We start from the raw sequence: 22,568 nt of genomic DNA, 5'->3' as shown, positions 1-22,568 counted from the left end.
ACTGTCACACTAAATTCAAAACAAACTGATTAAGTTCTCATTGTCCAGCTTTAGGGCAAGCCCAAAAACACTCTTGCATTTCCTCTTTAACAGTTATCTGAATCTAATCACCAGCATTTGCATAAATTTCCATACTGTGCATAGGGAAGAAGCTTGCAGCACGTGATTAACTCTGAAGGACTCCATTTCTAATATCTGTGATCCACATGACAGCTACTTGTTGAGCTCTGAGAAGTTTTACTTTATTCTAAAACTAGATGAGTGCACCTTTGTACAATTACCTTAATTAGAAATTCTGATGCACAAGCACTCCTTCAACTACTGACTACACAGGTTTATATTGCTGTATAGTTTCCAATACTGAACAGTAACTAAAGCTATTAAGGATCTAAGTGCAGGACAAAAGATACAGTTGAATACAATTAATCTCAGAAAGTTATAAAGTCACTAGGAATCTGAATCTTTGTCCATCGCTTGATTAGCCCTCATTTACAAGCAAACTAAATTTTACAGCACTCACTGTCATAGTAAATCCATTATATATAGTAAAACCATTATATCCATTAAACTGATTGTTGTTTCTGTTACCCTCTTCCTCCTAGTCACTACTGTTTATACTAAGACACATGTACACTACCAAACTGGTTCTGTATGTTTGAAAATGGGTAACAGAAGCCTTCCACTTTTAAGTCACCTAGCCAGGTGAAGTCTGGCAGTGTCTGAAGCTCTGAAGACAGTCCATTAGCTGCATAAGTGAGACTTGTACATTAAACACAAAAGAACTGAAACAGCCTCAAGAGCATGGAAACAAAAGAGACTGCAGTGTGTCACTTCTGCTTCCAAAGATGATAAAATTCCTGTGTACTTTTACAATTTGTTAGAGTTTTTCTCTCCTTCCCCAGCTCATACTCTGCCTTATTTTGGTAGCATTCTTTACTTCAATAAGAAGCACAAACATACAGGGTTACATACATGACATTAAGGCTTTAAGCCAGGGCTGAAACACAGACTTTCTGTTGCATAGAAATTATTTTCTAGTTCCTACGGTTATTAAAATGCACCAGCCAGCAGTAGCTGTAGTGAAGTTACCTCATATTGATTTGCTGCTTTGCTGGTTCCTAGGTGTTCAAAACTGGTATTTAGTGCAACACAAGATCATATATGAGAAGGTACCAGGAAGTTAAAGCATTTCAGGTTTTTATGCCTTTTATGAAAAGAGATGCTTTGAAGAAGAGTAAGTACTTGACATTCTTAAGATGGCTATGAACCAAATTTTCTTTCTAGCCTACAATTGGATGCTGTTTCTGGAAGTCATTACAAGCTGGTAGCAGATTCTTAGTTTAGTAACCTACTGTGCCAGCTCACATCAAGCTTGTAAATGCCAAGGCCACTTAACGTGAACCTAAGTGTTGCTTGAACCACCAGAGTAACACAATACTGATAAGTTCAGGGTGTAATTTGTCATAATGTTTCTGAAAACCAACTTCAACACTACTTATACATTTAGCAAAACCTGTCTTGACATACATCCAAAGAACTGACTAAAGTGGAGTTGAAATACCCAGGACTTGGTTTTGGACCTATTAACAATTGCAAATAAACCAACATACAGGCACACCAACCACAGTGGCATTTTATTAGTCCGAGTGCCGATATACTAGGTAATCCTGTTAGAGCTGGATTTTTTAGATACTGAAGGTCTACTTCTATGTAACACTAACATTTCAATCACCTCATATACCAGTAGAACTCCATTCTATGACACAGGACCTCAGTTTCTCTTTAGGTTTGTTAGCTGTGGAGCACTAAATGAGGTGGAATGGTGATACCTAAGCTGTAATCACAGCTATGCCATGTAGATACACAATTAACATTTGCTTTCTGCTCAGAGCAGGATTCACAGCAGGTATAAATTAAGTGGAACTGGATGACAGCACAAGCCAAACTGCTTTGCTTTCCCATAGCAGGCCACAAACTCAGCTCTAACCATGTTTGCTGGTCCACAGGTTGCCCAAATGTTTGAACAGTTTAACAGGCCTGCATATCTGCTCACTCTGCTGTCTTAGGTATTGCACCTTAGGGTACATTCAGTTAAATAAATGTATTTTAAGATCTCAAAACACAGTTTTCTAAAAGACCTCAGAGCTCTAACAGTTATTTCAGAGCAAAGAAAGGTTAATTTCACTCAGAGGGCAGCAGCACTGACACAGGCCTTTTATCTGCCAAGCCTGCATCTTTCCACAGGGTCATTTATGGAGTGTCCCTGGGAGTTAAGCAACTCCAGCTATAGTACTGCATTGCCTCTTTACATAAGCAAAGATAGGAGACACTTGTCTGAAAAGCTTAATATAATTTTAATTGTTCTTTATATGCACCTCAAGCCAAAGATAGCTTCATTTTTTTTAAAAATGGTTGTGAAGACTACTTATGTTGCCAGTACACTCTTTCCTACTCATTCAATATACTTTTTATATCAGGATTTCTCAACAGCTACTAAGCAAAGATAAAGCCAGCAGGTGTTTCCCTACGGACCAAGTAAATCAAAGTTTGAATACTTTAAATTATGCTTTTACTTAATTAAGCAATCCACCTTAAGTGACCTCACATTCCAACATTTAGTTTAACTCTGCCAGTGGAAGATTCCTGGGCAGTCTGCAAGTTTCTCCAACTGACTGGAGACCCTTCTTTTTACTTACTGCAGCAAAGTTTTGTCGACCACTTAAGCCATCCATCTATCCATCCGATATAACAACAGCAGCCCCATCCCTTGCATTTAAGCATTAAGGTAATCTGACACCAGAAATTCCAAAGCCTCTTAAAAGTGCTTGAGACTACTCCAATACTTAGTTTCAGTTACAGCAATGCTATGCATAGTTGGGTGCACCACACCTAGGAGTGCTCAGAGTGACCTAGTGAGGCAACCAGGTTTTCTACCTGGACCACCACCACCAGTGGACACAAGATTGCACTCAGCTTCGGTGTGAAGATGAATCGAGCTGAAACACCTTAATCCCATTTTGTTAACCCAGTGCAGCATTTTACGTACTCTCTTAATCTCGTGCTCAGCCTTCGCTTTGCGGTCTCGCCTCTAGGCACAAGAACATCCATTTTTCAGTCATGCCAAGTCTACTGACAAGATATAAACTTAATCATTTGCTATGGTTAATACAGTATGTATTGTGATTCCTGCTTTCTTGCAGAAAGGTGGTAGTGCTGACAACACTGCGTACAGAGAATTGCTCAACTCCCCATATTGGATTCCAGAAGTCTAACTTTAAATTAACACTGCTCTTAATGACATATGGTCAGCAGAGCCCTCTCTTATTATTATAAAGCAGAGTTATCTATTTTTGACAGTTATCAGAATTGTTGCTACCCAAGCACAGGTGAGAAGGAAGGTAATGTGACCAGAGGGTAGCAGCCTGCTCAGCTGAAAGCCCTGCAATGGCTTCATTTTATATTTCTAAAGCTATGCTATTGTTAGATTCCCCAGGACAGCAGTATGGTTCATGCATTCATCTGGAAATACATATTTAAGCCCCTGTACAGTTGTTATTGCTTGATCTAGACATTGGATGTCTCTTGAATCAGCAGCTATTTTAATCAAAAGCCTAAAAATTACTGAAGTGCTATTTGCATGCAGCCACAAAGTATTTGATCCCTGGATGACTCATACCTGCTTTGTACTGCTAACATGGACAGAGCCAATAGCTACAGATGAACCAAGTTAATTCTTCTGTCTTGTGCATAAAGCAGTTATTCAAGGCTCAAACACTGTGCTGATGTAAAGAGCAAAGCAGACCGTCTTGCTGTTCAGGTATAAACTTTAACTGCCAGAATTATTCACCCCCAAGAAAGACTGAAATGGGAGTACAGGCCTACAAAATGCACCTTACAAAGGCTCTGCTAATAGTTAGCTTTATTCCAATACACTAGTGTCAAAAGCTTATGACAGGTAATACTACATATGCCAACTCACTTCTTTGGGTTCCATATCAAACTTCTTTGGCCCCATCTGCTCCTTTGGCCCAATACTTGCAGCTCCCCAGGACTTCGGAGGGTTCTGTAACTGTGGTGGTGACACTTGCTGCTGCCTGTCAGCTTTTTCCCAAGCCTCTCGAGTATCCTGCTTCTTTTGTTCTGGCTCCTCCCTAAAATGTGCAGCCCAAGCCTTCACAGGCTCCTGCTTCTTTTGCTCTGGCTCTTCCCTAACAGGCATTTCCCATGTTTTCACAGGCTCTGGCTTCTTTTGTTCTGGTTGCTCCCTAGTTTGGGTTACCCAAGGTTTTGGAGATGCCCGCTTTTCTTCTGGTTCTTCCTTAACTTTCGTTACCCAAGGTTTTGGGGACTCCTGCTTTTTCTGGTCCTGCTCTTCCCTAACTTTTGTTACCCATGGCTTAGGTGATGCCTGTTTCTTCTGGTCCTGCTCTTCCCTAACCTTCGCTACCCAGGGTTTGGGAGACTCCTGCTCCTCTCGGACACGTGCTACCCAGGCCTTTGGTGCTTCTTGCTTCTTCTGTTTTTCCTCCTCAACACGGGTCTCCCAGGGCTTTGCAGACTCACACTTCTGTTCCTCAACACGAGTGTCCCAAGGCTTTGGAGAATCTGGTCTTTTTAGTTCTTGCTGTCTAACACGAGCTTCCCAAGGCTTTAAGGCCTCTTGCTTTTGCTTCTGTTCCTTCTCTTCAGTATCAACAAGCATTTCCCAGGACTTTGGAGGTTCTTGCTTTCTAGCACACTCAGCTTCCCCAGATTTGGGCTCTTCTGCCTTCTTCTTGACAGAGTATTCTGCTTCAGGCAAATAACGCCTGTTGAGAAACTATATAGACCAGAGAAACTTAATGGCTCCCAAGAACACATTTTGCTACTACAGTTCAGGTCAGTTAAATTAGGTCACCCAGCTACTGGAAACTGCTGACTAAAAGCAGAGCCCAGACAGTCTAAGCACGAGTCATAGAAACTGTGTGGACAGCCATGGCTTTATCCTACCACACTGCAGACTAGCTTTGCTTGGCATGCCACAGGGAAACAGGAAACAGCCCTGAGCAGAACAAGTAAAACCCACTCGAGCTGATTGAATCTCCTGCTCTTATCCTCAATGCTACCTGGCGTTCCTAGGCAGTGACAATATCAACTGTGACTTTTTACAAAAGCCTCCGCCTAAGCATCTAAAATGCTGTGGTACCGTATTAGCAAACATTGTGCTAAGCTTAGCAGTGCTATCTCCCCCCAGATATTAGAACCAGTAACCAAGTATAACCTTCATTCTTAACGGAGTTTTAATACTAAAGTCAGATTCTCAGATTTAGTACCACTGGACTTCAACTGCAGGCTGTGATTAGTGTCAGTAAGACTGAGAGTTTAATGACATCCAGAAGTTTTTCTGAGTTACCACTTTGTCATGAACAGGAAGGAAATACATGAAGTGAATAATGTACAAGGCTCACTGGCTGAGATTTTTTTTCTGACAAGACACCAGAAGAGTCAGGTAATTGTTATCAGTAAGTTACAAAAACTTGTTCTAGAGTACACCCTCTAGTGGGATACCTGGGAAACAGGGATGCAGCATTTTAAGAACCAGTATTTCCACTTGGAAAAGGACACCCCTCCCCACCTTTTGAACCAAATCTAATGATTTTTACACTACTGACAGTCAAAGCTTCAGACAGGAGTCTGAAGAGCTGCTGAAACAGGTCTACACACCTCTGTGCACATGAGTGTCTTGGAATCCCTACTTTCCTGACAAACCAGAGCAAAACCCACATTCTCAATCCCACCAATATCAAGCCTACTGCAATCAGCTTAGCTTTTACAGACAGCTTTAGTAGATGTGTATTTTCTCTATTCCACAGTACACAAAAGATCAGTGTGTGTTTCACTCTAAAGGCTGATGCTTTGTTTTATTCAGGAAAGTGCCAGAGCATTAAAGTACTATACTGCTTCATGTAATCCTGCTCCATTTATCCCAAAATACCCCAGATGCCATAAATTTGGGGTTAGAAAGAGAAATGCAACTAAGTCTTTAATGCTTCCTACATAAAGCAACACCGAGGTAGCTGTTCAGACTCCCTTTTAAGTTTAAAAAAGAGCTGCCAAAGTGCAATTATGTGTCTGATAAATCACAATACTAAAGAAAAGCAATTAGTAGTGTAGTATCTTACCTCCTGTGGCTGTATTTCAGACTTCATAAGCTCCATAATGGATTCTAGAGAAAGGATGTTAATTTGTTTCAACTGATCAAATACAGAAAGGCAGACCAAACAGTAGCAACTCTTTAATTCTATTTAAATAGCAGTGCCAATTGCTAAACTAGATATTCTGAAAGCTCAATTTGCCATTCAACATGCTATTTTTAGACAAGTTTTTATTTTCTGATTAGGTTTTACATTTGCAAAAGTTAAGAGTTAAGCAAGAAACATTTTGTAGTATTCATAATTTGGTTACTGTAATATGTAATATTCCCTACACCAGACAGTTCCCACATCTTGACCATGGAGACCTGCTCAGAAGGCAAAAAACATTCTAGAGCTGAGTTAATTTTTTTTTCTACATTATTAGCCAGTATAGGGCTGCAAGACTTGCAGGTTGCATTTCAGTTACTACATTGCAAGCAAGCTACAGCATCAAGTCAGTGCTCAGTTCAAGTCTTTCCCAACACTGATACAAAAACTGAACCCTGTAATATTCCACCTGGTTCTTTGACAGACTCTCCTTTTGACATCTGTCTTGTTTTCTCAGATTTTCTATTTACTTCTTCTTCCAGTTCTTTTACTGGCACAGTGGTACGAGGAGTCGGAATACTTTCAAAGTAGCCAGAGTCTATAAGTTTGGATAACAGGTCCTTCATGTGTTTATCTGAAGAATAAAAATCCACGAAGTTAAAACAGGAAAATCTGAAATTAAGGAGGTATTCAGATTACAGATTAAGACTTCCTACTTCCTCCCTGTATATGAATTGCAATTTCTCCAAATTTACACACCTTACCCAGTTATAGCAATAAAACATTTTTGTAAAGAAAAGTATTTTTTAGAGTGCTTAATAGATTACTGTTGAAAACATCTTTTCAATCCAGAGGTAAGACTGCAGTTTGTGTTTAAATGCACACAAACACTGAGCCACCTGGTCTCACATGCTTAGAAAGGGATTTTTTTACCAGGTGCAAACTAGCCAGCATTGATACTAAAATCATGTGCAGACTGCACAGTCGGTAAAGCTAAACAGTCACTGTGGAACTGCCTTACAAGACCCTTTTCCCAGTGACAGGACAGTAAGTCTCGGAAGGAAAAGTTAAGAACTGCAATAACAAGCAGGGAGAATGCAAGAGACTGTTTCAGACTCAAATTAATCCTCAAGTTTGAAAAGAGTCAAAGCTGACATGGTTCAACAAAAGCTTAGCTGTGTACTCAGAAGCTCTCTCCAGTTCTCTCCTCTCAGCAGCTTAGAGCAAGACCTCAGAAATAACAGTGATACTGGAAATTGGTTCAGAGGAGCTAAAGACAGGACAGCCTTGAGAACAAGGAGAGTACTCAGTGAAAGATCACTCCTACCAATGATAACCATACAGGAATTGTAGCTAGAATTTAACATGGCTATAAAAAAATTGTCTTCCAAGGCAATGAATGCTAGCAAGATGACCTAACAGCTTTATCTGAAGTCTAGCTTGCACACAGAAGGACACAAGACTGACATTAAAGGGATAGAGACACTGGTAAAATAATGGCAGAAGTTGTTTATGTGATAGACAAAACAAAGGTTTGGAGTCCAAGGCAACTATCTATTCATGTCAACAGACACAAGGTTAAAGTTACCAGCCTGTAGCAATACAAGGGAAGCTTGTAGTTCCTCCAGAAGTACACAGAGTTAACACCTAGCTGTCAGTTCAACTATCTGCATGTGGAAGTTAGAAAGGGCACACCAGGGCTCTGGTCTAGCAGCTTTAACATTTTCAGTGGCAAGTGAAAGATTCCTGCCACACAGCCACTGCAAGAGTGGATTAAGTGGGATAAGCAGGGTCTGTTTGCAATAGCAAAGACACTACAACTCAGGTAAGGGCAGTTTCCTCGTGAGCAAGTAAGCTGTAAATAGGAACAGAAAAGAAGGTGCATGTTGGCTTACACCCAGAGGTTTTGGAAGTACGCCACAAATGGAAGATAGGTAGTCCCACAGATTTTGCTGTCCTTGGAAAGTGAGGACACTTGACACAGGTCAAAGTAAGACTGCACTCTGCATGATTAGAGATCACAGTAAGTTCCATTAGCAACTATCCTTCTCTAGTGTGTTATTCTGCACTGTAGGCAGACAACAGGTATGACTCTAGAACTCCTACAAAGAAGGGAGAATCTTCAATACTGTGGGACCTTCAGCCTGGGGCCAATGAAGCTTTGTAAATATACATCAGCATGCTCAACTAAGCCTTTCATGGCTGGGAACTATTCCAAACTTAACCCATTTGCACATAGCTATACAAAGAGCTTTCCACTGTGCTGTAAGGTTTTCACACATCAGCTTTTCGATTACTACCATCATTATTCCTCAAAAAGATGCTAGTACATTGGTTAGAAGTCTTGACCTGGCAAAAGCAAGTATGCTGTATTGCTATTGATCTGTACTTAAAATACCAGAACTTAAACCAAACAGCAGTTCACCCTTTGATAATAGTTACACATAGCACTTGGAAGCTTTTCATTTGGTAGCCTTACATGTATATTCACTGGTTTTAAGGTGGTTTAACAAGCACACAAATTTCAGATGTTTCAGTTATTTCTCTAGATATGACACTCACATGTTGTTCCAACTACCGGTTTCTCACTTCCTTCTAGAAGGTCCCAGAAGTAGAGAGATGACTGTTCCATCTGGTCTTCAACACTAAAACAAGTGACAAGTTTCACCAGGTAGAATCATAGCCAAGATCAAGTGCTGCAGCATCCCAATAGCCCAAGTTCAGCCCTCCAAACCAAGGCTGCACAGCCAGAGCAAATACTAAGCCCTGAAATCACTGAAAGCAATTATTCTGTATTTGTCTGTGTGACTTAACCTAGAAAACAGAAGTGCTTTAGTTGGTCATTACACAGATCCTAGCACTATCCCACAAGACCATATAGCTGAAGTTCATTCCAAGCCAGGCTCCCCAGACAGGGCAACAATTGCTGTTTAATCAACTGGTCACCTTGTTTATTGGACAAACATGTACAGGGGTAACCAGAAATATCCAGGGAAATAATCCAGAAATAAAGTTATTTCACTGGAATGAGAGGCTCCTGTTATGTAGCATTTTATAAATGCTGTTCTTTAGAAGTTAACTTGAGCAAAGATTAGGCAAAGGTTAGTGTATGGCAAGTGATTAGAACTTTTAGGAACTTAAGAGTTAGTCCACATTCAAACATGGACTTAACCATGAAGTGTTTCAACTTACCACCTAATAACTACTTATTCCATGTTCAAATACAGTTTTTACTACATAAAACAGACAGACTGTCATGCTAAGCATGAGCCATCATACTACGAGAGCAGTGCCACATTAGTCCTGACACACATGACCTCTGTTGACAACCTGTTAACATGCATGACGTTTAGTGAAGAGGTATCAAAAACTTCAGGCAACTTTTTAAAACCACTTTGAAGTTAATAGCAAGAGATCCTTGGGAGCACCAGCTCTATTCCTTCAGAATAAAGAAGCACGTGTGGATCATCATGTGACTGGAATACAGAACAGTTTTGAATTTACTGCCCTTTTTTCACTTCATGAACAGTGAGACCTCAAGGGAACAGCCTTCCTGTTTAGGATGGTGTTGGACCATCTCCCCTCAGTGCCACAGGAAGACAAGATGGCAAAATTTTGCCTGTAACTTGCACCTGAGGCTGTAATTATTACAGCTTTCCTTTACTGCTCAGAGTGAGGTAAATCTGTTAGATTCCTAATCTCAGACCAAAGCAAGTGTGCTGAATTTTAATTAGTGTTCCAAAACATAGTATTTAAAGAGATAAAGGCAGTGTCACACAGAGGACATTTACTATAATGAATGAAGCATACTAATTAGACAAAAATCCTGAACTTACCTCAAGTTTTCATTTCTTTCTGGACACGTCAGTTTTGCAAATCTTATGAGGTAGTCTAGTTCTTTAGAAGGCAAATATATTGCACCATTCACACCACCTTTGAAATCCTTCTGAACGTGCTCTTGAGTGAAGTTCTGCAGCACGTACTGGACCTGAAGTATTGTACGCAGTTTTTTCTTCTCTGCTTCAAGCTTCAACAGACTCTCTCTCCGTTGAGCCTTCTTCTGTGCTTTCAGTAGCTGTTTTAAAACACAAATCGAACAATTAAACACAATGGTTTAGTAACAAGAATCCAGGGTAAAACACTGAGTTCTAGTATTGATCATCCTACACTGAGCAAACCAATTATTTTTTTTTTTTAGACAACAGAAGCTCCTGACTTTCTTCAGATACCCAGGATCTTTAAAGCTCCTCCTTTGGAAGAGTTCCCCATTTATCTACTAATTCTTTTAGTCAAACTGCATAGCAGTAGCTTCACTTGTGATATGCCTCTATGACATCTAGATCCCTATTATGTCTGCTAGTTGTTTTACTGCTACAGCTTTTAAAGGAATTGATAGAATTGATACCAATGCACAAATCCAGGCCTAGTTGACCTTTAACATTTAGCACAAAGCTGGAGACACAGAAATTGTCTCAAGTTTCTCCTAGTAAGACAACTGCTCTTCACTTTTACATACTCCAGTTTAAATCATACAGCAGAATCCTACAGTTACTTTATTTTTGTTGGCAGAAGTCTGAAACACTCATTAAATAAGCAGCAACACGAGTCACAGGCTACATACAGTGCTCATGCATTTGAGAAGTTTCTCATTACGTGCTAGTAGAACTATCCAGCAGAAGCTATCCAAGTAACTGCAGAATTTCAAATGCCTCAATATGGGGCAAGATTTATGAAACTTTTGTTTCCTAGAACACACTGTAAAGGCTACAAGGATGCTGCTGCCAGAATGGCCTCTAGTGTTCCAGTAATGGCTATTGGCTGTAGAATCCATACCAGCAGAAGCAGAGCCAAGTTAAAACCAAAGTGAGTTACCCTTTAAATACAAGTTCAAGAACAAACATGAACTTGTAGAAGTTAATGCTGGGCTACTAAAAACACCTGCACAGAGATACACTGGGTCACAATCCTTCATTTCTGATATTTTTATAGGCAGATACGCGAAGAAAAGCAACAGGAAACGATCCAAGTTTTAACATTCAGTATAGTAGTTTCTATATTCATAGAATGACAGAGGGAACCTAAAGCAGTAACACTGCTGAAAAGGCTCTTAAATTTCTGCTCACACAGTGCTTTGAGAGATTTACCACATTACCTGGAATTACTATATATACTATATATACACAAGATACACTCTCTGGCAAAACTGTTTGGGTCTCAGTGAACACCGACACAAGCCATTTTACCAGTCCTTCAGCATTCTGTAGGAGGCAGAGAAATAATGCCAGAGCAGTGATTAATCATGTTTAGCATCCCCACCACTACCCTGGATCAAATCTTTCCACAAGGGTAGTATTTGCTTGAGCCAAGAGACTGATTTCTCCAGACATAAAACACTCGTTTACATAAAAATAATGTAGTGCTTTAAACCCCAAATAAAGACCTTATTTAGGTGACTTGCCATAATTAGAGACAACTACAGCAATTGAAGTAGCAAACTCCACAAGTTTCAGTTAAATTTTACTGAGAAATGTACTTCTTGAGGAAACCAAAGTGATATAACCCCAACACTTTCCCTCACTGGAAACACTGTTCAGTTTGGAAGTGATCTTGAGACATTGTGTAGCTCAGCCTCAAGAACAAAGGCTTCACTGAATCAAAACTAGAAGAGATCCAAGGACAGATTTTACTGCTTCTCTAGGCAGGCCGCTCTAGTGCTCAATTATCCTCAGAGTACCCATTTCCTCCTACCTGGCTGGAACCTACTATTTCTACTGGTGATCATTCTTTCTCCTACCACACCTGTCAGCAAAAATCCTGGCTCCACCCTTTCAGGTTTTGGTATCTGAAGGCTAATACTGCATCTCCTGTCAAGCCTTCACTTCACTAGACCCAGCAAGCCTAGTTCTTCCAGGCTACCCTCAGAGGTCTCATTTTCCAGGCCCCAGCCATTCAGGGGCCCACCAAAGCTTGTCTATAGCCTTGGTCTACCAAATGACCAGAAACAGATACAACTGGTCAACAAGTACCAAATAATCAATTCTCCTTAATCTCCTGGTCTTCAGTCTATGTCTAGGCTTTGGTGATCCATTTACTTTGCCTGCAGCTCCTAAGGACTCACATGTCCCTTCCACTAGAGCTGCTTCCCCGACAGTCTGCACTGTGCAGGGGATGCATCCACAGTTAATGGTTTCAAAGCTAAGTAAACTGGAATCATCTCACAAACAGCTGAGCTCCAATGACTCAGTTTACTTAAGCACAAGCTCTTATAGGGGTGTGCAGGGAATTACCACATAGTCGAGGTCAGTGGTACACAAAATTGTCAACATTTTTCTGCTCCAAGACAGGAACTTCCTAGTGTTGTGTGCACTGGCTATTAGCTATTAGAAAAGTAGCACAAATCTTGCAGTTACCTCCTGGCAATATAGGAAAGAGCATTTATACTTACATCTTGGCTAAGTCCTGAAAAAGTCTTCTGAAGCTCCTTGGCAAATTCCAAGTTATGTACTACTTCATCATATTTCTCTACTGCCTCCTGCAAAGGAACAGATAAAAACGTATTTTTTCATGCTTAAAATTACTGGTTGCAACTCCATTCCCTTGTACTTAAATCCTCATTGCAGACCAGTCATTTAGTGTGTATTTCTCTGAAATTGTAACTTGAAGATACTATGTCTGTAGCTGGTACTTTAAATCACTGACCCATAACTATCTGAGATGTGCAGCACAAAGTCAGTCACACCACCAGACAGACAGATATCCTCCAAGCTTGCTTGTATTAGACTTTCCAGGCAACATCTTTTACAATACTTGGTATACTAATGTTGATACAAGGAAAGCCTGGATACAAGTTGTTGTGGGTTTGTTTGTTTTTGTTTTAATTATTTGTTTGTGGGGGTTTTCCCCCCTTTTTTTTTTTAAATTTTGTTGCCATAAGTCTTAGCAAACACAGCTAAACAGGTACTTAAAATCAGACACTGATCTGACAGCCCAGAAGGAATACAGAAGAAAAGTTCAGCACAGACCTTCTACCCTCATGCTTAAGTGAATGCCTTCACAGATAATTTGTACAAACTCTAGAGATACACAGGGCAAGTCATACTTTAAGAAAAGAAGTCTTTAAAATTTAGCTTTCCCAAATAAAGTCACATTGCTGTCTTCACTAGTGGCTTTAACCAATATTTTACTAGCTAGTCTTCAAAAAGACTAACTGCAGTAGATTATTAATTGCATTTTGATATATCCCTTTTTAAATGAGTCATTCATTTTTATAAGCTTCTCTGACAGCTCTCAAGATAACAAAATGCTATAGTTCAGACACGCTGCCTGTATCCTCACACCATAAGGCATGCCTGGGAAGTAATGTTTAATTTCAGTTGTTCCCATGTGCTCTACACTCAGTTTGGTTTGTGCTCCTGACATGGTATCAGAAGTTTTTCTGTAACAGGCTTTTCCAAAGCAGTGCTAGCACTGAGTGTTTCATCAGTGCAGTGACAAAGGCTTAACCTACTACCTCCTTAAGACTTGGGACATCTGCAAATTCCATATGTGTTTCTAAGCACTTGGAAAAGAAGTTATATGTTCATTTGTTCAAGCAGTTTGATTGCTTAGTAACTTTTGTAGACTTGTTTGTAGCATACTAGACAATAGCAGGCCTAAATCCTACCCAACATGTAGTACATGTGTTACTGTAAATCACTCACCTGATTGTTTAAGTTGTCTTCACACAATTTATCAAGTAACTTTTAAGTGCTAATTAGCAAGTTCACTTAGCACTTGGCAGAATGACTTCTAAGACCTTAATGTCCACACATTTGAGGAAGGCTCACAATGTAACACCGACAGCTTACTAGGCAGATTACAGTAACTGTTCTTTAAAAAAGCAAATTTCAGAGTAAAACTCCCTACCTGGAAACACCAAGAACAGTTACCACTGCTCTGATGACAAGCTATAACTCAGCCTGCAGGAAAGCAACAGCTTTTTTCTGTCACACCTGTTATTAACATTCATTAACAGCATGCTGGGGGAACAGTACTGAGGAAAAATCTGCTCAGCTTGCAAAACAGCACAATATTGCCAGTAAGAGCATTTAACTTGCTGGAAGCTCCTCATTTTTGAAACAAATGGTTCCTAAAGTGAGGCTAGCACACAGTAGCTCTGGCAGGCATGCACCATAAGTAATTACAGATAAATCCAAATTGTTTGCAAAACAAGTTCATCACCAGATGTGCAGTCCTTCCACTGTGTTAGAAAATGAAAACTACAGATGGCAGTTCAGTCTCTTTAGGTAAGTGTTAAGCTGTATGAAGCTCTACTCTAGCTTTGATTTGTATATACGCCAGAAATTTGCATCTGAAAGTTATAAGTGTAGTATTTCTGTACACTAACCACTGAAACAGGAGATTTCCTAAGATTATTTATTACATATTTAGTGTATATGTGCTTCTTCAAGTCATCTGAACAGTCTGACTACCACCTTCCAGTTCACTAGCAAGACTGAATCTAATTCCACATTTTAAAAGCCTGAGATACACCAGAAACTGAGATAAAGATACTAATATTTAAAAAGTGAAGCTCAGTTAGGAATACTAGAAGCTAGTAACCAAGTCAATGCAATTTTCTAAAATTAGTGCTGCTGATGCATTTGAAAGGAAATGCATCTACATAACCCTTCATCACTTCAGTTCCCCACATCTTAATTTGACTTTCACCTAACAGCTTTTCACAGTCCAGGGCATATACCAGAGTGATCAAATTCAGGTGTAGCTTTAAAGCATATTCCAGACTAATCCAATTTACACACAATACTGTTACATAGTCTCACTGTTCACGGCAGAAAACAGATTGTCAAGAATACCTATGATCTAACCACAAAAGATTCTTGCCCACCTGATTCCAGATTGAGTTTACAAGAACTGAAAGGTCATCATCCTACTTCAAACCATCAGGTTTCATCAATTTACTTTTGCACTTGAGATGGCAAGAGGCTACATCACATTTTGCTGCTAAGTGCTAAATGATCATTCACTCCAGTAGGTCTGCTTTTAAGCAGCAAGTTATCATTTCCCCTCTTATCCCATTTATGTCTAGCTCTCTTTCCCAAATGATTCAGAGTAAGAAAATACTACTTGTGTTCTCATGCTGCTGCACTGTGATAAAACTAACACTCAATGAAATATTTTTCCAGCTGGTTCGTTAGCAGGATCAGCACTGCCACTGAAGTGTCAATACCTTTCATCACACAATTATTCTTTAGCATATGCTCAGTACATTTCAAAAATGTGACTCCTGGATGGCTGGAGCAATAAACCCTTTGGATTATGTGACACTGCTACTCGGATGCACTAAGTAGTAATAGCTTTCATGTTACAGAAACTTGGTTTCAGTTCTAGAATCCATTCCAGTTCAAGACAGAAGAAAAGCCAGAAGCTCCATCAGTTATGTTAACAGCTACTTGTGACCAACCACACCATGCAGCTAACGGGCAATTTCAAGTGACACCTGTTAATCAAGAAGTCATGAGGATTAATAAGCTACCCCAGAATTCTTGAGGTTTGGGTTCTAACACTGCACTACCAATACAGATAAGATGCACACAGACACCTCATTAAGAAATAAAAGGAGCACTGAAGCTGAAGGTCTACAGAGCAAAGATAAGCAGGGAACTTCTACTACTTCATTACACAACAGGAAGGTTAAAGCAGGAGACAAAGCTCATGGGCTAAATGTTCAGCCTTATTACCAATAATTTGTTCATTTGGTTTTGTGAAAGATGCCACTGCAAGCCTGCAGGTACTGCTTCTGTAAAACCACACCATCATCTCCTTCAGCAACCTGTCCCTTCTGACACACTGGAAGGTTTTGAGGCCCTCAACTCATGCACAAAGCAAGCTTACCAACTGGTCTTGATTGAGGGCTTCCCCCTTCTTCAGACGATCTTTGTAGTCTTCTAGTTTGAGCTGCAGAAAATTCAAAATACAATTTTATATTAATTTCTGTCTAACGTGAACTATGGGGTACGAGTGAAGTTACATATTCTTTCTGTATTTTAAGTCAGCCACATACTGCAAGAGAATAAAAATTTTGCTGCTTCCTTTTGTTGTCAGGAGAAAGGAACACAAGGTTTTGCTATTGCCTTTGATTTGGCAATCTTAGCCTGCAGGACTGTCTACTTCCTTTCCCTGTTATTGATCTTTCAGTTCTTACTTGAAACCTTTGTTTCATTTAAGAAATACTAATGCATTGATTCAAGACTTTTAAGGGGCTCCAAATAAATCTAGCATCCTTATTTTAAGTTAGACTTGTTTAGCTTTTCCGAGTCAATGCTGGAATTCAGTTGTATTACCCTTGAATAATCCCTCTTAATTCTCCAAAACATGTCTTTCAAAAATTTGGCTTCAGTTACATCAAGATTCTATAGCACTATTCCCTAAGAAAGTGGACAAGTGTCTTCAGGGGAGAAACGAGATTTATTTCCAGTATACTAAAACCGTTGTTAAATGCTGATGTAAACAATACAAAACTAAACTATTAGGTATTGCAAGCTCCTTTATACACATAGGGTAAAGAAAGGGGAGTTCATTGCCATGAAATCAAATACTGTTTCATTTGTGTATCTACAGAATTTTACTGAAAATACCTACAGAATCCTAGGACTAGAAATACTTTCTACTCAAAAATTTTAAGTCACATTTTCATTTGCTGGTGAGGCCACGTTGTCATTCATGTGAAAATCAAAGATATCAGAGAAATTCACAACAATAAGCTACCCTGGACAGAACTAGAATGCAACACAAAGTTGGTTCATCACACAAAGAAAACATGCTTGTCTGACATTATTCAAAACTACAGCATGATGCATGACATGAGACAGCAGTAATACTGCATCTCCTGCAGGAGGATCAAATCCCCTAACCACATGGCCAGAAGTCTGATCTACTCCTTCTCCTCACCCAAACACAAAGCTTTGTAGACATTTAGAGAAATACAATATATTCACACAGCTGCTTTACTTGTGATCCTGATCCAATCCTAAAAGCAATGGCACCAATTTTCTTTTATCTCACAGAAAATAGTACTTTCCCAATTAAAAGCCATGCACATAGCCTTCAGTCACCTGCCAATCAACTGAAAAACCTTGGAATGCAAAAGTCTGAGTAGCTATAGCCACAACATTTTAGGTGTATCATCTAAGTTATTATTCTCATTAACACTCTTCTGTCCCCACAACCTCAGAAAAGCAGAGGCCAAAACAAGAGAGCAGGGTTCAAAGGATTTCTATATACAAGCTTTCTAATGAACAATATTTGTCTGTATTTAAAATATATAAGTCAAATATTTATGCAAAGTAAAGGGCAATATATACTTAATATAAACTGACATTTCCACGAGTCCGAGGAAGCACTCTTCTAATTTTCAATTTTACAAACAATTCTACATCCTAATAATAAAATTCATGTAATTGATGAAAGAAATAGATATTTCTGCAAGATTATAAACCATCTTTAAATCAGTTCCGAGTTTGTTTTTAACTGTTTCAGTCTGAAAAAGCATCTCCAGTTTTGATCAATGTATATTTTATCTCCATATACATACATAACCGTATTCCAGCTAGTAAAAACAACTGCAGTAATATGTAATGAGCTTTACAATTGGCACCTTAAATACCGAGGAGGACAAAGTTACCTTCTTTTTCTCGATGTTCCTGATCTTGTGTTTGAGGCAGATGAGCCCATTGTCGATGTACGTCTCGTAAGCCTGGGAAGGAGACGCCGCCGTGCTCAGCGCGGACTGCAGGGGGCTGGCGGGTGCCGGGCTCTCCCCAGACGGGGTCACCTGCTGCTTGGCCGCCTTCATCCTCTTCTCCTCCCCTTCCTCCGACCGGCCTGAAGGTGATGATGGGCGATGAAAAGGGGCTTGGGAAAGCTGCACCATTGAAATGGATGGAGCTGCAAAGAAACTCCTTTTATTTAGCTCTCTGTCCCACCTCCCTCCCCTTTCTCAAGTTGCATCTTTTCTTATCACGCATTCAGAACATGTAGCCGCAAAACTGAGCCTCAATAAGAACTGGTCGCAATTTTTCACTTTTCTCCCTCCCTTTCAAAAAAAATCTGTGGCACGAAATTTCAAAGCAAGGCAAACTTCGTATTGTTCAAAGCCTCCCCACCCACCTAGACACCAGAAATCCTTTACATAGGCAGAATTAGACAGCACAGGGGATGATTCCAGAAACCCAATATAGTGACCATATAAAACTAGGCAGGTTTCCTGCACACATCACCCACAAGGGGAAAAAAAAAAAAAAAACTGCAAGCAAGCAATTGCAAATCACGCCGCCAGCCTGGCATCCGGGCTGCAGCCTGAATGAGGATTTCGAAGTGGAATGCCTGAAGGTATAGCCCCCTCTTCTCTCTCAAACCCATTAAATCGGTTTTACCCTTTCATGACCTCTGCAGCAGCCCAACCGAGAACTTAAAAATATATCAATGGGGAAAAAGAGGGATGACAAAAGAAAAACGCTGAATAAAGCAAGCAGCACGCTCAGCTACAACAGCACCATCCCTCCGTGAGGAGCCGGTCCCTGCCTACACCCCTCCAAAAGACGTGCCTGTGCCACGGCAAGGCACCAGCTTCCATGGGAGGGGCTGTAACCTTGAGCAGAGAGTTTCTGCAAGAGATGCTCCGCCACCCTCATTCTTAACTACTTACGGACACCTGCTCCTGGAAAGCAATGACACCACAATTCTGCCTGCCCGCCGCCGGGGAGGCCGCGCCGCACCAGCCCCGCGGGCGAGCGGGGGAAAACCTGCCTGCCCACGGGACACCCCCGCAGGGCTCAGCCCTCCATCCCGCCCTTGCCAGGGATGGGCAGGGGAGAGAAGGGCACGGCCGCCGCCGCTCCCCGAGCAGGGCGGCGGCGGAGGAGGAGAGAGAAGAGAGGAGCAGCGGCTCTTTCCTGCCGCGGGATTCACCTCCTCCCCCTCGCCTTCCTGCGCCCGCTACGGCGGCCGGGCTGCGGGGGGGCCGCGGCTGGTCAGCCAGCCGGTCCCGCAGCGCCTCGCCCGCTCCCGCCTCCCCGCTCACCTCGGTGCCCGCACACGCTCAGGCCCGCCCCGCTGCCCGCCCCCCGCCTCATATAGCGGCGGGGCGGAGCGGGGCCGCGCCGCTCCCCGCCCGCCTCCCAATGGCCGCCGCCGCCCCGCCTGCTCGCCCGCCCTCCCGTGGGCGGGCACCGCGGGGCGGCTCCCGCGAAGGTCGGGGCGTCCCGCCCGGGGGCCGCCTGTGGGCGGTGTGTCTGGGATCGAGGAGGCAGGCTCCCGGGACGGGGCGTCCCCGGGGCAGCGGGGCTGTCACTCCTTTCACAGGGATGGGACGCGCGGCCCGTGAGGGAGAGGGTGGCACGGCACTGGCGAAGCCGCGATCTGCCCTCGAGTCGCGCGTGTCGCGGCAGCCTCTCACGACAGCCAGCCCAGGACAGGCTGGCTGCTCTCTCCGAACAGCGAGAGGTCTCGTGGTCCCGGTGCAAGGGGATCCCCCCCCGGCCTCCGCCTGCTCCCAGTCCAGGGCCCTGTCGCACCCTTTGGGTAACGCGGGTGGCCGTGGAACGATAAGACAAGTGCCTGTGAAACCACCTGGAGGGTTCCTCCGGGACTGTGCAGAATTCCTGGAGGAGACTTGCGGGACTGTGGGTAACCTTACGTAACAGAAAATGTGTATGTCTTCTAAAAATCACTGAATCACATAGATTGGAAAAGACCTCTGAGATCATCAAGTCCAACCTATGACCGAACGCCACCACGTCAGCTAGACCATGGCACTGAGTGCCACGTCCAGTCTTTCCTTAAACCCCTCCAGGGATGGTGACTCTACCACCTCCTTGGGCAGCTCTTCCGAACGGCCAACCTGAACCTCCCTTGCAGCAGCTTGAGACTCTGTCCTTTGTCCTACCACTGGTTGCCTGGGAGAAGACACTGAGCCCTGTCCTGTCAGGGAATTGTAGAGAGCAGTAAGTTCTCCCCTGAGCCTCGTCTTCTCCAGGCCAAGCAACCCCAGCTCCCTCGGCTGCTCCTTGTAGGACAACCCAAATGAAACCCAACCATGTAAACACTTGATAACTAGTAAATGCACCTAAAGTACATTGAACATACACACCATAAAATAATCCCAAACAAACTTTTGTTAAACTCCATCAGTGCTGCACAAGGTGCCAAAGGTTGGAAGACTAGAGAAAACAGATCTTCTAAAGATCAGAAGACTAAGCTGGAATTCTAGTTTCCTGTGTTTCCATTTTTGTGGCCACTACCTCAAAAAGACCAGTAAATAATACAGCAAGTTCGAAACAATCCTAAAAGTTGTGAAAGTTATGAAAGTAGAGACATTTTGAAAGAGAAAAAAATAAGTCAGTGAGGAAGGATTGCAGAGAGAGGTTTTACAGAACACAAGAAGTGTTTATGTAGTGCACAGGATGGATAAGAGAACTGGAGAGGAAAGGTTCGAATAAAAGAAAGATTTTATTTAAAAGCAGAACAAGCAAATGATAAGTGATTCAAACAAACAATGAGAACTCACGGAGTATCACAGAATCAGGTTCAGCCATATGCAACCACCTGTAGCATCCCCAGTCTTGCCACTTCTCCTGGTTTAGTCACAAGTCTCAAAATACTTTATTTTTCTTATAGCCCTGGCCCCTAGAATGAGGTCATTTTGTGAGGCAGTTTTCATGACTGAGAAGAAATGCTACTGAATAAGACACAGCTTGTGTCTCAGATCAGCAGTATACACTGAGAGTCCTTCCAGCAGATCCATGTTCTTTGTGTGTTTTTTTCCAAAGCTAGCACTGGTGGGATAGAACTTTGCAAAATAATTATAAAGTGAATTATCAATTAATGCATATATTAACAATAAGTCATAATTAATGTTCATACACCCGGGACTATTCTATGTCATAATTACAGCTGGCAAACTGCTTTTCTAGTGCACTTCTACAATTAAGAAATTGTATAAAAGAGAAAAAAATTGTAAAGAAAAGTCATACAAGCCAAATCCGTATTTAAAACCAAAGGATGTTTGAATTTCCTTTTAAAACAAGTATAGAATATCTGATTGAGACTTCTGCTATATCATTTATAGTATAAATATGGTCTCTAGAGCACTGTAAAGAGTGTTATTAATGAGGTAAATTCAAGCCCACTGAAGTTAGGAGATGCCAGGATTAAGCACAACCTAAATTAATTAGCTTAATTCTATTTTGCAGATCCATTGTGAGATCATCTTTAAGTAGATGATCGTAGGTTATTATAGTCTAGTCACACACTGATCATAGCTATGAAGTCCCAGACACCCAGCATTCCCAACATGGAGATCTGTGCCTTTTACTCCAGGATCAGAAGGGGATTACACTCTGATGGCTGAAGAAAAATGTTCTGTCCTTTTTTCATGTTTGACTGATTCTGCTGATCCCCTCTCACTGGGACTGCTCTAATCTTTCCAAGTCCTAGCAGTTTATCCCACTCTCATATTTCCTGCATTCCTATTTCCACCCCAGAACCCCAGGCTCAGTCTTTCTCCCCAGGTCTGAATGTTGTCCAAGTCACAGGCTCCTTTGACCACAGTTCCAAGCCTTTTTCCAACCACTTCCAGTTTTCCACACCTGACTCTTTATCCAGCGTACCAAAACCATTCCCAATGCCCGTGGCATCCAGCATCAGCCTGCCTCCCTGCAGCTACAGTGGGCCAACCCCCAGCCAGCCATGGTGAAGACTGAGACCAGGTTTCCACTTTCATTCCCTGCCATCCCTTTTATTATTGTGTTGTGAAACTCTAGAAAGTAAGTCAATGTGTAGAATAAGATCAGCTGCTTGTTAATCTTATGAGAGAAAGACACAGTGAAGCTGTTGCAAAGATTGTATACAGTGATGGACTAGAGAAGCCTTCTTCATCCATAGAACATATTTTAGACAGAAAGGCTGAGAAATTCTGGAACAAACATGGGATGAATACATTAGATCTCACAAAGAGGAATATCGGTCAAAATTACATCCAATTTATTGGAAGAACCTGAAGGAACTTGGGAAATAAGTTGCTGCAAGGCTATGTTATGCTGCAAGGAATTTTTTCATGTCTATACCCCGTGGCTCCCTGTCTGCTGTTCAGAGCTCAGAGCCAAGCAGTCTGGGTGCCCCTCTCAGTGTCCAGCATTGCCTTAGACAAGCTGCTGCACTCCACAGTGATTTCTAATTAACTTTTTCAAAGAGTTCTTAAAGATACAGCTCTCCCTTAACACTCCAGCTCCTTGTCTTCTGTGTTTCCTTCACAGGATCCTAGTTTTGGTTTCCTTGTACAGGAACTTT

The 22,568-nt window shown here is 41.7% G+C and overlaps 1 protein-coding gene across 6 annotated transcripts in view; it reads right to left on the bottom strand.

The window, feature by feature from the left end:
* CAPRIN2 (caprin family member 2) overlaps positions 1–19,317 on the bottom strand; it is a 33,662-nt gene extending 14,345 nt beyond the window's left edge. For 2 of the 6 annotated variants that reach the window (XM_050324605.1, XM_050324607.1), the window contains exons 1-8: positions 17,905–18,703; positions 16,116–16,178; positions 12,667–12,753; positions 10,058–10,296; positions 8,784–8,866; positions 6,691–6,855; positions 6,162–6,205; positions 3,980–4,819 (exon numbers count right to left, since the gene is read on the bottom strand). In XM_050324605.1, the coding sequence (XP_050180562.1) occupies positions 3,980–4,819; positions 6,162–6,205; positions 6,691–6,855; positions 8,784–8,866; positions 10,058–10,296; positions 12,667–12,753; positions 16,116–16,178; positions 17,905–18,153 (1,770 nt within the window). In that variant the 5' untranslated portion in view covers positions 18,154–18,703. Of the gene's footprint in view, positions 1–3,979; positions 4,820–6,161; positions 6,206–6,690; positions 6,856–8,783; positions 8,867–10,057; positions 10,297–12,666; positions 12,754–16,115; positions 16,179–17,904; positions 18,705–18,927; positions 19,234–19,302 lie in introns of those variants that run through there. The other 4 variants (XM_050324604.1, XM_050324603.1, XM_050324606.1 and 1 more) reach the window with 4 other exon arrangements.
* Positions 19,318–22,568: the final 3,251 nt, after the last annotated feature.

This window comes from Myiozetetes cayanensis, unplaced genomic scaffold (genome assembly GCF_022539395.1).
Source record: "Myiozetetes cayanensis isolate MyiCay16 unplaced genomic scaffold, myiCay2020 scf3, whole genome shotgun sequence".
NCBI classification, from domain to species: Eukaryota; Metazoa; Chordata; class Aves; order Passeriformes; family Tyrannidae; genus Myiozetetes; species Myiozetetes cayanensis.
This window is presented reverse-complemented; position numbering and strand designations above follow the sequence as displayed.